This window comes from Melampsora larici-populina (genome assembly GCF_000204055.1).
Source record: "Melampsora larici-populina 98AG31 unplaced genomic scaffold MELLAscaffold_1, whole genome shotgun sequence".
Taxonomy (NCBI): Eukaryota; Fungi; Basidiomycota; class Pucciniomycetes; order Pucciniales; family Melampsoraceae; genus Melampsora; species Melampsora laricis-populina.
In genome coordinates this window covers 3,120,555-3,135,563 of record NW_006768765.1, presented here as the reverse complement: position 1 = coordinate 3,135,563, position 15,009 = coordinate 3,120,555, and the positions used below count along the sequence as shown (strand labels likewise).

At 43.4% G+C, this 15,009-nt stretch overlaps 2 protein-coding genes across 2 annotated transcripts; both read left to right on the top strand.

Annotated features, from left to right (window-relative positions):
- Positions 1-2,325: 2,325 nt before the first annotated feature.
- MELLADRAFT_101388 (uncharacterized protein) lies at positions 2,326-4,797 on the top strand (the record flags this gene model as incomplete). The annotated part of the gene is made up of 4 exons (XM_007403858.1): positions 2,326-2,524; positions 3,107-3,714; positions 4,460-4,591; positions 4,699-4,797. 4 exons carry the CDS (start codon positions 2,326-2,328, stop codon positions 4,795-4,797), a joined length of 1,038 nt encoding a protein of 345 aa, XP_007403920.1.
- A 5,651-nt stretch (positions 4,798-10,448) lies between these two features.
- MELLADRAFT_58717 (uncharacterized protein) lies at positions 10,449-11,249 on the top strand (the record flags this gene model as incomplete). Its single annotated transcript, XM_007403859.1, has 1 exon — positions 10,449-11,249. One exon carries the CDS (start codon positions 10,449-10,451, stop codon positions 11,247-11,249), a length of 801 nt encoding a protein of 266 aa, XP_007403921.1.
- Between the last annotated feature and the right edge of the window lie 3,760 nt (positions 11,250-15,009).

Genomic DNA, 15,009 nt, shown 5'->3' with positions numbered 1-15,009 from the left:
GGTCGAACTTGATCTGAGTAGAAGAGTTTCACAGCATACAAGATTGTCAATCAACAAGTGTCTTGGTATGCATATGTGAGACTGAATCTTTCAACTCCAGATGATGTTCGGTCTTCGTGATATCTAGAATACAACCCTTGAATGAATTCTTCGGTGGTTTGCTTGCCAGTGAATCCTGAGCCGAGCCTTCAAAATAATATCAAAAGCTTGATATCCTTACAAAACCCTTCCATGAGACCGCGGTCCTGATTTGAGCTTAGTTTCAAGATATTGCAATGAGCAAGGGAATCTTTGGAAGCCTAATACGTACCGCATACGTAATCCAAAGCACGCATAGTTGACCGTAGAATTCAAAGAGCTCACAGGCAGAATCTAAAGAGAATCAGGTGTGGGATTGTTCTGAATAGAACACAGATCACGCGTCAGTCAAATGATGGACTGATAGATGATTGAGAGACACCACAATCTAAGAAAGCTTGTAAAAAACTATTATTGAGTCCAATGAGAAAAGGGCAACAAGGTAGGAATATTCAGTGGCACAGGGTTTAGCTAGGGACCATTGGTTACTACAAAGCCCTGAGGCTGTGTTGCAATTTTTCCCCTGATGGTGGGATCAGACCTGGTACTATAGAGAGGAAAAATATTGCAGGGACTTGATGAAAAACAGGAGAGTGCTCTGGGTGGCCACATGCGGCGGGTACTGACAGTCTCCACTGGAGCTGTCCCCTACCCTTGAGCAAGAACAATTTGTGAGGAGAGAAAATGAGACCCTGAAACTTAACCCCAGTCTGACTAAAGGTTGACAGGCGGGAAATTAAAAAATGATTGAACTATGAGATACTGAGGTATAACTGTTGGAGAAGTTTTTTAAAATCTAGATGGGAGAGAGGGGGAAGAGGAGGAACTAGCAACACAAGATGGCAGAGAGCAGAGGAAGAGGAAGAGGAAAGAATAGAGATAGAAACCTCTTTGATCTGACCTAGCATGAACCCAACCCATCCGCAATGGACAATTTGTCTTCTTCAAAGGAGGTGAGATTTGTCAATTTGTCCCCTTCCCTTCCTTTTTGACAGAGGGTGCCATGACTCATCATCATCTTCAATGTAGACTTTCTATTCAATCCCATCTGCACTCACTACCTTAGACTTTGGTCTGGCTCCTTTGTATTTGTCCTTGCCAATAACACCTCTGATGTTGCCTGTTGCATTTCCTACTCCAGCATTAGTTCTATCTGTCACATCACCTCTCCTTTCACCACTAGCTCCACTACTTGTTGTGGTATTAACACCAGTTGTATTACCACTGTCTCTACTTTCCGCTTCACCATTTGCTAACAATTCATTGTTTCCTGATCCCCCACCATTGCCCTCTTTTCTCAAAGCTAAGACTGCTGTAATCTGTCTATTCATATGGTCTATGTTTTCTTCAGCTCTTCTGATTCTTGCTCATAATGAGTTATCCACCTCAATGACTTTGAATTTTTGAATTTCTTGATTTCAATCTGAATGTATTGCTTTTTTGGTTTGTTTAAAGTGTGAATGATTCTCAAAGAATATTCTGGAGCTGAAGGAGAGCAGATGAATTGGGTATTGGGGTCTTTGAGTTGAGGTTGGTCTTTGCCACCTGGTGTCTGGGTTATTGCTTTGAAGGATGGATTCTCACGTGTCCTTCATATGTACCCAACCCAAGATACTACTCGGCCTCTCCACCCTGCTAAGTCCCAATGGGCCTAGGAACCAACTCATGCTTTGTGGGTTCTTCCAAACAAAGTCAGGGGGTCCTGTCTTGGACACGGTGGAACCAAAGATGGCTTAAGATGTATATCATCTGAGTTTTTTTTGAAGAATTACCCCAAGCCTGCAACGGTAATGCTTAGTCCAATACCGAAGGGGAGAGGCACACAAGTGAGGGGAGAAATCTGGCCCTGTGGTTCGGGGCCGAAATTCGGAGCCGCAACAGAATGTGGCGCTCTTAGGAGAGGGGAAAATTTTCCTCTCTCCTAGAATTTCTCCCTTGATTCTCTCTCCCTCAACTTGTTTCTCTCTTTATTTTCTCATCTTTCTTCTACAGCCTTCAGCGTTCGAAAATAAAAAGTTTTTAACATTCTTATCTGAACACTCTCGTATCTGAGGGTTAACTTTTATCGTGATAGAAGAAAGAAAGAAAGAAGTAGAAAGTTTGCAATCCTGAAAATTAAATAGCTAAATCACATTTCATAAATCTTTTTTGACACATACGACACATACTATTCCGGTTCTAATTTTATTGTGAATGAACAAGGAACAGAAAGACAAGTTGTTATTGAACAAGGCTCGTCTTCAAGAAATGGCATCGACGTCGAGATCAGCGGAAGAGAAAAAGCTAGCTCAGGCAGAAGAGAGGAGGAGAAGAGCCGAATCGAGGGCTCCGAAAGAAGGTGAAGGAAATGTCGACATGAATCTGATACAAGAAGCGGGTCAAATAGCTAGAGAAGAAGATCTTTTGGAGAGCCATCAGGTGATACACGGAGCTGGACCCAAGGCCGGTGTGATTCAGGAGTCCTTCGTCGAGGAAGAAGAAGAAGATAGCCTGGAATCGAGCTCGGATTCAGAGTTGGATACTAGAGATGTGAAACCGCTAGAACTGAAGAGGAGAGAATTGGAGAAGTTGGAGGTGAGACAAGAAGCAGAGAAACGTCATCAGGAGGAATTGAAGAAGAGCAAAGTTTATGAAGGTGTACCTATTGATGGTGTGTAACAGAGTTTCTTTGATTGTCTCTTTCCTTTTTCTGCGTAATTCCTCGCTCCGTGGGAGATCTAGAGGATCAGGAGCTGCCGTAGGCGCCCTTTAAAAAGATGAAGTGACAGGATGCAGGCTGCAAGAGCGCCGTAAGACTCGCTGGTCAGAAGGGAGAGTTCTTGATTGGTGCTGCCAAGTGCGCCCATAAAACCTCCTGGAGGTGGTAGAGTCCTGTAGACCTACAAATACACCAAGTTAAAGTCTTGTCTGAGGTTAAAGAAGCTGCCGTAGGCGCTAGACTCTCACGGAGTGACCAATTTGAGGAGAGAAAATCAGGTGCTTACACAATTGTTCCTCCTGTTTGTTTCGGTTTCCGACTGTCCATTAGCGTTTCGAGAGTCAAAAGGTGCCGATTCTCGTAGCCAAGCGCTCTTAGAGGCCTTGACGCACGCGTTGGATACCAACAATGGAGTTGAAGCCAGGAAGCTGGTCGCGGATTTCAATGATTCGTATGGATCGCTGGTGGCGATGGATTACGATGGTTATGTACCTCCGGAACCTAAAGGATCAGTCCATGATCAGCCGAGTCTTCAGGCCCAAGAAAGTCAAAAGAGCGTACCTCAGGCCCAGACACAACAGAAGTCCGCGAGTTCGAGATTGATGGACTCTAGTCAATTGCTAGCGTTGATCTCCGGGCCGTTACCTTTCAGCGGCCAAGAACCTCAATCAAATGGTGCCGGGACGGGTGTACACCCTCCTGTTGTGGCAAAGACGATTCCAGAAATCGAAATCCAGATGAAGAAGAGAGCGAAGAAGCGGAAGGGGAAGAAGCGAGCTGAGCGAGTCGAGGCACCTTCTTCGTCTTCTGACGAGTCCAAAGGACAGAAGTCGAGGAAGAAGAAGAAAGAGGAACCGTCTTCTTCAGATGAATCGGATGACTCAAAGCCGAAGAAGAAAAAGAGGAAGAGGAAAGCTTCATCAAAGAAGAAGAAACAGGTAGACTCAGAACCTTCTGATTCTTCAGACTCATCCTCAAGTAACTCTTCGTCAGACGAGGAAAGTTCAGACAATTCCTCAGAAGTTGAAAAAGCTGAACTTGGCTACGATATCACGGAATTTGACTCGGCAGACTTACCAGACTTACCCGATAAGTGGGATAAAGGCTTTCGGAAACTACGAGCTTGTGTACCGGTAACTCTATTCAACATAGCTCTGTTAGAATCTTACCACGATGAGGATCTAGAGCAAAAAGATCAGAAAGCAAAAAGCAAGCTGAATGTCTCCAAGACTTCTCTGAAATTACTAGAGAAACAATTGACCTATGGAGATTTCATTGAGATGTGCGACCTTGAGGAGAGGTACGCAAGGGAGATTTATGGCTTGGATACTTATGCGGATTACATTGTGAAACATAAGAAAATCGTTTCAGACCTGAAGAAGTCGTACAATTGTTGGATGATCGGCTTGAGGTACCATTTGAAGGTGCGGACGGTGATTTTCAGGCGACGGAAGTTAGTGAAGTCCAAAGTAAAGGGGAAGACGGTCTTGAAAGATATAGTGAAGATCCCGAACGGAGTCCAAGCTAGGGTGGTTGGGAAGGCGAGATTCGCAGCAGATAGAGCAGGCGATCTCCAATACGTAGACAACCCCTATGCTCCTGGGGGTCCGAAATTTGGCTTTGATTTTTCGACCGGGAGACAACCAGTTGGAGTTTCCGCCGTGACAGCTGTGGATAGAACAGCTGAAGTTAACACAAACCCTAATCGAGGGAAACGTGGCGGTGGGGTCAAGAAGTCCTATCAGAAGAGAAATACCTATCAAGGTAACTTCCATTACAACAGGGGCAACAAGTCCGCCCAGGAGAGCCAAACTGGTTAGTGCTTCAGAATCGCTTAGGAGTGGTTGTAAGGAGGATCGTTGAGTGCTGACTTGATTGTCGATACAGGAGACTCGGGACAGCCGTCGACCCAAACTCCACAGACCTATATGGCGAAACCGTACTACCAGCATAAGGGTGCGAAACAAAACCAAGCGCCTAGCGCACAGAAAGCGCAACCGACAGAGGCACAGAATGCGTGAGTGAAATTCCTAAAGTGCTTAAAGTACTAAAAGTGGGACTGACGAAACGTGTGTTGTTGTTGTTCACCCGACCGGGACCTGTCATCGCTTTCCTTCTGTTTTATGCCTTTCAATGCTTTGGACTGCTTGGGTGAATTGTTGTGTGTTGCGCTTTGTACTTGGATGATTGTATGTGTTGTGGTACACAGAAGCTTGTAACTCGCAGTATCTAAGTAGAAAGAATATGAAATTCTGAACAAAAATTGGTTTCCATATGTTACTATTTATTAGACGAGAGTAGCACACCTGCCAACAGACCCGCGGAGAGTGGTGTCCTCTTTCACTCAAGAGAGGATACTCTGAGAGCAGTGGAGCAACGCTTAGAGGAGCTGGTGAGAGAGGTGTCGGATAGCTCTGAGTCGGACAGCCACGACGATGAACAGGTGACAAGTAGCAAAAAAGATCCAATTCCATTCTGGGAGAGGAAGATTTTTGCGGTGCCGGTGCAGAATGTATGTCCAGGCCGAGTCACGTGTAAGATGGTCATCGAGGAATGGGCTGAGCTGATGTTGGAAGCGGGGTTGGAGAAAGACATCCCGTATATCACGAACGGGTTTAAGCAAGGGTTTTGCCTAGGGATACCACAACATCGCATAGGGAATCTGTCCTGGTATACTCCGGAAAATCATAGGTCAGCACTATTGGCGAGGAGCCAGATAGAAGCAACAATTGAAAAAGAACGGTTGGCTGGTAGAATGGCTGGCCCGTTTACCCACGAGGAGGTGTTTGAGAAGCTCGGTTTCTTCAGGACAAATCCAATGGGGAGTGCTGTTAATGGAGACGGATCTATTAGGATGGTGAACGACCTTTCCTTCCCGAAGAAAGATGACCACGTACCCTCGGTAAATTCATTCGTGAATAAGTTGAATTATGGAACGTATTGGGACGACTTCGATAAAGTGGCAATTTTCTTCCAAGAAAATCCTGGGGAATGGGAAATCGCCATCTTCGACTGGAGGAAAGCGTACCGTCAACTACCAGTACACCCTAGTCAGAGGAGGTTTTTATGCATTCTAGACTTCTATGGAAGAGTGTGGGTCGACTTAGCTGTGGGATTTGGTGGGGTTGCAAGCTGCGGAGTGTTTGGGGCCCCGGCACATGTCTGGAAGCTCTTAATTGAACAAATCTTGAACATACGGAAGATCTTTCGTTGGGTCAATGACAAATTAATCTTTCGAAGACCAGGAGATCCAGCATCCTTAGCAGACATAACGACATTAAGCAATAGCTTGGGCGTAGAAACGAATCCGGCGAAAAACCATGAATTCGCGACGGGACAACGTTATGTGGGGTTTATCTGGAACGCGAAAGATCACACTGTCAGGCTTCCAGAAGACAAGTTGAGAGAGAGGAAGCAGCTAATAGAAGACTTCCTTAACTTGACATCCCCCTGGGCATTTCACACAATAGAGAGTCTACTAGGAAAGCTGGTTCATACGGTGTATATTGTCCCTCATATGAAGGCTTACATGCGCTCGTTCTACAAGTGGTTAAAGGAATGGGTTAACAAAGCGGCACTGAGGCATGTGCCAGAGTACGTTAGAGTAGATCTCAAAGAGTGGAGAAGGTGCCTGCATTCATTTGTTTCACGAGCGCTGATTCCTTCGCCGAAAGCGACGGAGATCGCTTGGGTGGGGGATGCTTTGTCGTCGTTCGGTATCGGCATTCTGATAGGCGATCAATGGGCATGTTTCGAGTTTGAGAAAGGATGGCAGACGCTGAACCTGCAGACAGGCAAGCGTTCGATTGCATGGGCTGAATCGGTCGCGATAAGACTGGGACTAGTTGTTCTAAGCACCCTGAGACATGTGGCAGGTGAGTACTCCCAAGAAAGTAACAGGCACGAAGGCGTAAGACTGATAAGGTTTTTGGTCCTATAGGGAAAAAGTTCAATGTTTGGACGGATAATACTACATCCCAAGCAGCCGTTAAGAAGCGCAAATCGAGGGATGAGTGGGTGAATGAGGAGTGGAAGAACATCCAACGTTTACTCACGGGTTTAGCTTGCGATATTGAGGCAAAACATGTTACGTCAAAAGGCAATGACGCGGACGCGCTCTCAAGGGGCTGGCTGGGGAAGTTGCTCTGGTTCAACGAAGTGAAGGTAGAAGTGCCAATCAACCTGCACTTTGTACTCAAGCAGGTTTTCCCTCCTAAAGTCGGCTTCCCAGAGGAGAAGCAACCGAATTAGCGCTGACAGGTCAAGGTTAATAGATTCGCTACTTGACACTAGACCTGGGACTGACGGTTTGATTGGGGAGATATTTCAGGCGAGAGAAGAGAGGCTCGGTGGAGGATGCCAGATGTACAATCGTTGAAAAAAGCAACGAGACCTTTCGGAACCTTCAAAAAGAACGCCCTAGGTGTGGATACATCGGACTCGGATGAGGTACAGCAGCACTATTTGAGAGGGGCGTGGGGTGACGGGACATTGAAGAGTTATAACTTGGGAGTGGTGAAGCTCCACAGATTCGCTCTACTAAAAGGGGTCGAGAGAAGTCAGCTTTTACCGATATCGTCAAGACTCATAAGAGAATTCGTAGTCTGGGGATCGAAAAAGAGTGAAAGGAAAGCGAAGGATGATGAGTCAGTGAAATACTCAACAATGAAAGCCTATATAGCCGGCATAAAAGCATGGCATCTCTTTCACAACGAAGATTATCCGCATTGTGTGAATGAAGGAGTGAAGGCTTTACTGAAAGCATCGAGGATGATAGAAGCAGTTTCAATTGATAGAGAAGAAAAGGCCTCCAGTGTTAATCTTGGACCCGGTAGTGCTGTTCGAGATTCTGCCGGACCAAGGGGAACTAGGGTTAGCTAGATTAGTAGTGGCACTAGTGGCATTCTGGGGGACAGCGAGGTTGGGTGAACTGATTTCAGACGACGTGAAGAAGAAACTCCCATGCTGGGATGACGTTGAGTGGAATGAAGATCGGTCGAGAGTGACGATACGCATCTACAACGCAAAAACGGCAGGCCCCGGGGAAGTACAATACATAGTTCTTCATCGTCAAGATTCACTACTAGATCCAGTTTCGATTCTAGAGGAGTGGCTGGCCTTCCGTCCGAGAAAACCAAGCGAAGAGATCTTCTCGGTATTAGCTGGAGGCAAGCGGAGACGGCTAGGGAAACAGGAGTCTATCTGGAACTCAAGGCGTTCGAAGTCGAAGCAAATGCTACATGGGCATTCATTCCGAATAGGCGGAGCATCGCTGCGCTGGAACTTAGGAGCAGACCGAGAGGAGGTGAAAAAGTGCGGTCGATGGGCTTCTGATGCATATATCATCTACCTGCGGAAGTTCTCAGATAAAGAATTGGAGAAAACAAAAAGATTGTTACAAGACCTACAGTGGAAATGAAATGAAGCCTTGCTATTACTTTGTGAGAAAGTTGAGCGTGACGTTAAGGCTACAGTGATCTCAGTCGAGTATCAACTGGGAGACGGGCTGACCAGTAAAAGGCGGAAGATCGGCCTTTGAACTATAGTTGAGTCTGAGCACATGTGGGTGTATTGAGTAGATCACCAAATGAAACTTTAAATTTCCAAGCATACATAGTTTGCTCACGGTGGCTACAGGAGTGGGGGCTTCTCTAGGCTCACGGCTATAACCCCCGTGAGGAAGGGGAAAGAGAAGCCCTCCTTTGGGGCTCTTTGTTATCACCCCGGAGGGTCAGGCATATCCCGGTGATAGACGTCTGTCACCGGTAGCCTGCCCCTTCGGGGCATACCCCCACACCACCAGTAGTAGATTATATTCTTGTATATGTTTATTAGTAGTGGTTACAAAGAGTTCTACAGGAGGGTAGACCCTTCCTTGGTACGTGCTATCATCTGAGAATTGATAGTTTGTAATCCGAGTCTTTCCACACTCTCACCAGACTCATCCCCTGAGAAGTAGTGGATCAATAAGCTTCACCGTGTCCGGGTAGTGTTTGCTCTTTGACAAGCACACACGACTTCCCTGTCTGCCTCAAAGGAACCAGTGTGCGCTCGTCAATGAGCAAACCCTACACGGACATGGTGCTTGACAAAGCCCCTCACAAGTTTTCCGCGCCCCTGAAGAGGGGCTCTGGACAGACTCAAGTTTTGTGGCGGGGAGCTCCAAGAATTAAGTCTCCTTATGTACTTTTTTTGACTTTTCCACTTCCTCTCTCCACAGGTAGTTCCAGAACTTACATATGCTATTCTCCACATCCTGCTACATAATTTGGTGCCCCATATGTTGGTTCACATTGCAAGGGAGTACTCTAATTTTGTGATCTAACAAGATGTAACATCAGGATTTTATGGACTTCCAAATTTGATTGGAGGCATATATTCAAGAAGGCTTAATCACAACAGGACGTAAGACCCTGTCTGTTTTTACATAGCTATCAAATTGTCCAAAGCAGTCTGTTTCGCATGAAATGTAGACCAAGATATGTAGAGGGAAATTTGAAAAAAGTACATATGCGGACTTAATTCTTGGAGCACCTCCGCCAAAAAAATCGCGTCTATCCTGCCTCTTCGAGGGCGCGGCGAACGCGCTCGTGAGAGGCTTTATTGAGCTTGGATCAGATCATTCCTTATGCGATTCTAGGGACTGTGAGTGTAACAAATCTTGTGGTCAAATATCAAAGGTTTAGTGTTGAACACTCAAAAGATGCCGTCCAGATAAGATCATTGAATATGTCTCGGGTACCTCATATAACACGCGATGGGTCATCGCATCCTTCATATATCTGTATTTACCCGATGATGAGGTCTTTCAATCATATGCGGCGATTGGCCTTGATTGGCTTTAGCGTTGCCCTACAAATCTTAGGAGGTCTCAAGGATCTTTGTTGTACAGCCTCAGGAGGGACTGAGTTTCAACTCTAGGGGTTGTTTGAGCTTCATGATGCCCAGAATATGTCCAAGCCTTGAGTGAGTCTTACAGCTGATCCATCACAGTGCCATCGGGGACTCTATTCTTATAAGATCTCGAACCGAGCTTCCAAGGAAGTTTAGAAGTTTGATGTCCTTACCGAGCTTGTGTAGTTTGACTGCGATTTTGAATCGGGCTGGGCTTTTGTATGTACTCACAAGGGGGAAGGAGAGATTCGGAAGCCTGATACATACCGCCAAACCACGCGTAGTCAGCACTGCAGTAGGTATAGAATTCAAGAGCTTGCGGAATCTTGCGACGAAATTCGAGCGAATTGGTGTGGGACTCGGTTGAGAGTTATATATCCTCCATCACTTGAAGTTCTGCCAGGGAGTCCTATCCAGTTTGTATTGCTCCGCGTTGGAGTGTTTTTACAATCATCTCTTCTAGAAGTCATTCTAGGTACCTTTGCTTGAACTTAATCACCCTCTTGCTGCTGAAATAAATTCAAGAGTCTGGCTTCCTGTGATAACTGCGGGCTTGATATCAGGAGACCTTTATAAGCTGCAGTCAACATCTGCAAAAAGATCGAATTATTTTGATAATATAACAATACAGTCTGATAATAGTGTATCAAGGTTAGTTTTCTGATAACTAAAATGACAATGCGTATCTCTATGCAAAGGAACAGTTTCACTATACCCACTGACATTTATATTCACCTCTATCATCGATGCAGTAATCCTTTAGTTTTCATCACTCAAGATGAATTACCAAAATATTCTTGCGATCATCATCCTGGTCACTTCAAAAGATGTCTCAAGTTCCATTGTCCCAGCTCATGTGTCAACTAACACAGCTTCTGGTTCACATTTTTTTCAAACAAATGAATCACACATTGTATGGGATCCACTCACCCAGCAACACTTGGATCTATATAAGGAGATACAAGACTTTCATGATCAACTGTTAGCTGATTATGTACCGCCAGATGAAAACGGAACCCAAAATTTGTCACCTCCTCAGCAGATGTATATGGACTATGATTCAGAAAGAAAAGAAAAATCAAAAAATGAAGTCTTATATGACAAGAAACTAACAGGCATTGAATTGGAAGTAAAATCAAGATTAGACCAAATAGAGAGGGATTTGAATGAGATTGAACGTTGTCCAAATGGTCAGCTGATGTATAAAGGCAAGAATGTCTATACTGCAGATCAATTAAAACATATTGAAAAGAAAGTCAAGAGTTTGAAACCTGGATTTGATTATGTTTATCTTGGTGATGGAAAATTTGTTAGGATTGAGAAAGAAGCTTGGGATTTGTCTGGAGCTTGTGGTAGAGTTAGGGCATTTGATTCTGATTTGAAGACCCTTTTGTATGAAACTGGTTATTTTCATTCTAATTGGAGTTCATTGGCTCCAGGTGATTTGACATTAGCAGAAGGGCTTCTTTATTTGGGTTGGTGTATACCATATAAAATAGCAAACCATTTCATTGAAAAATATTGGGAAACTGTCCAAGAAAAGTATTTGATGGGATTAAAGGCTTTATTTTCTAGCTGAAAAACTGGTGAATGAAAGGATTGATGAATTCTTTCCAGAACTCTTGTAAATTGCTCATATTTCCCTCCCTCACTTTTTTGACTAAAGGGAGTTTGGCAATCTCATGTTTTTTCATAGAGCTCAATTGTATAAGGTCTGCTTAGATAGATAAAGGCACTTTGCTGGACTTGATGTCTTGGAATGAAATTCTTAGCTGTTCACATTTGTGAAAGAGGCTTAATGACCCAAGTTCATAAATCTTACCAGAGCCACGAGTATCATCACTTTCACCTAATTTTTTTGTCTCAGTCACTAATCAAATCAACCCATGACAGTGCTAAGCCAACTTTTGGTTTTCTCCAACAAGATGGATCATCTTGTCTCATCTCAAAACCAATTGCATTTCAATTGTACTAAATATGCAGGGAAATGAATGTATCATATCCAACTGAGTGTTGAGAAGTCAAACAAGATTAAATTTGCATCACAGGTGTGTGTACAATGTCACTTATATTCTCCAGTGTCCCTCAATTGCTCCGTTGCTATCAACACTGTTCATTTGAACACTAAACTCATACCAGGCCCAAGTATTTACAGTCAAACCTGTTTTTCTTGTCAAAAGGGAATTTGGGATCTTTTTGGGGGCAATTACAGCTCCAGATACAAGTATAAGTAGCCTTATATGAAGTGCCATTGAACAGCTTCTTGGTAGTACACTTGTCTACCACCCATTCCATACCTTCATTTAATTTCATACCCGCAACCCATTCCATATCTTTGAATTGTTTCCAGATGTCAATCAATTTCTATATTTCAATCCATTTTGATCTCTTGTATCCATCCCTAAGATGCCAAGCCAAGGTTCAAAATGTCAAACTCAAGTGGAAAAGGATGTGTAAGTTTTGACTTCCTTTCCTTTCCAACAATATTGACTGACCTTTGCTTTGTTTAGTGCGGACAAGCAAGCAAGACAGGTCAGGGTGGCTACTATCTAGAGAGTCAAGTAGTTTAGTCTTTACGCGGCTCTTGGTCTTGACAAGATATCACTCTGGTTACACAAAATCTTGGCTGTGGCATTTCATCCTAAACTAAGGAAGATAATGGCAAACCATTGGAAAATAACTATTCCAGTGTTGCCTTATAGCTTTGAAACACTAGAAAGATATATTCCATCAGTATCATCCATCCTAAACTTTCTAAACTCAACTGAATTTATAACCTTTGGCTGACAGGCATTCTGAGCCAAGACTTAGCCTGATTTCTGGCATTATAAGGTCCATTGTTTATATTTGGTTGAAATAAAATAATCAGTTCACTGCGCACATTGTTGTGTATCATACTTTACCCATCCACCTTATTAGGTGTGTTATCTTTTGTAGTCTTTGGTGTTCAGAGCCAAGATTTAGACTGCTTTCTGGCTTTATATAAGGTGTCTTGAGTCTCATCAGATCCTCTCAGGTTTTCAATTGAGAAGTATTGTGTTCTACTTGTTGGACATTCAGTTCAAAACAAATATGTGTTGGATTAATCTTATTATACACTGCTTTAACATCCTGATCCATCAGTTTAGTGTCTGAAACTTTGTTTGAGTGAATATATCCCATCAAACAAGGGCTAGAATACAATGACAAACCAACAGTTGAAAACACTTTTGGAATAACGTTCTGTTATGAGCATACTTGTGCTCATGCTATTACATAGATATGCTTGTACTGTGTCACCTTCAGTGTACAAACTTCACTGATAGGAGATTTTACAATCTCTACGTTGCAATCTCATTATGGTGGTTGAACACCTTTTCATCTCATAGACTCTTGATACCTCTAGTTGACTCCTATTAGCAATTGATTGTTTTCAAGTTTGGCGGAACTGTTAAAAACTTAGCACCTGATAGAAATTGGAAGTGTCTGACATATTGTGAGTATTTTTGGTGCTGGCTGGGTGATGAGAAAATTCATTGAAATATTGAAATAGGTTGAGATACACTGTGAACATCATTCAACTTCCCCACATTGGAAGAGGAAAATGATTAATAGTACAGTTTGTCATAAAAAGATCCAATACCGCTCACCTGAGCCTCAACACCCACACTACATATGTGCAGTACGCTAAGTAAATAGTTTTCTACCATGTACATACAGGTCTGCTCAGTTTTTTGCCCATCAGAATATATAAATCACATGTTATACCACATGTAACTTTTTTGACTTGGAAAAAATTGTCCCAAGAATTCACTACATATAATTCTGTAGCTGCTCAGGCAATATTTTTGAAGCTATCTCTTAGTAACAGAAAGGGTATTACATGCAGTTGAGTTGATGAGATTACACCAAAACATTGAGTCAGTGTATGTAGTCTATCTTTTGAATGCTTTTGTCAATCTGAAAAAAGTTACAGCATGTATTACATATGAATAACTCATCCTGCTGAGCAGATAACTGAGCAGAACTGTATGTACATGATAAACACCAATTCACTGAGCCTGCTACACATATGTAGTGTGGGTGTTATGGATCAGGTGTGGAGTGATAGATCATTTTATGACAAATGATACTCCCAATCATTTTTTCCTGCCCACTTGGGGAAGTTGATTAATGTTTGTAGTGGATAGGTTGAGATGTAAGATTGGAAAGAGGATATGGTGGCCCTGGGGAATCAAACATTTGGTGGTGGAAGTGAGGTTTCACAGCTTGCTACTGCTGCACTGCGCAGCAAATTTGGGTCTGAAATTCTGAGCAAGTGCTAAACCTTTCTAGCAAATGAAATTGACAAGCAAAATTGGTTATGGGAGTGAAGCTGAAAGGGTAAAGCCAAGTCAATCACACCAGATATGTTACAAGTCTGTAGCATTGGGGGGCTGGACTTTACACCTCACAGTGTAAAGTAAAGTAGAAAGTACCAAACACTCAGTATACTTTGGGGGGACTACTCCAACACACAAAGGAGATGTTCAAAAGGGGGGTGGTTCCAATTAAAAAGTACAAAACACGAGGAAGATATATAGCTGACACTTTGAGCACATTGTAAAAAGGACAAGATATTCCAGTTGTGATGCGGCCATAGCCCCTCATAGCCCACTGCAACCATTCCTACATCACATAGGAGTGGACAACCAGAAGTGTGAAGTGTGTAAAGTGAAGGAAACACCAACTTATTCCCTGATCTTCTGCAGAAGATTCAACAAACATCAACAGGTGTTTAGAAGAAAATTCAAGGAAGAAAAAAATTTAAGTAGACATCAATTCAGCAGTCAAATTGTTAGATACAATGAGGGTGCCCGGGTGCCTATCATTGTTTTGTTGAACAATTTAAAAGATTGCCATCTGAGTTGGGTCCCATGGCTCTGTCCAAGCCCTGAGTAGGCTGATATAAGTTTTATATACAATTTCATACACCTAGATGTGCAATAAACACCAGAAATCCCCCCTATGGCCCCTTTTAGCTCTTACAATTAATGGCCCTGAGTGTTTTCTGGATCCCCTTGGGTCTGCCCAAGGCCAGGCAATGCACCAGGGCGGCCCTGACACACTCAGGGCTGGGCCACAGCCCTAGTTACATTACACAGCACAAAGCTAGGTAGTGCAACATGTGTCAGGTTCACCTGTGTCCCTATCATTTTCCCCTATACTATCCGATGAGCAAAAAAGCCCTATCATCGGATATGTTCCGTATTTCCCCTTAGATCTAGTGCTAGATCTCAAGTTAGAACTTTTTTTGAATTTTTATTCTTCCAAGTCCGTTGGTGAGCTAAGTTGGTCACTTACCAAGCTTACCAGTAGTT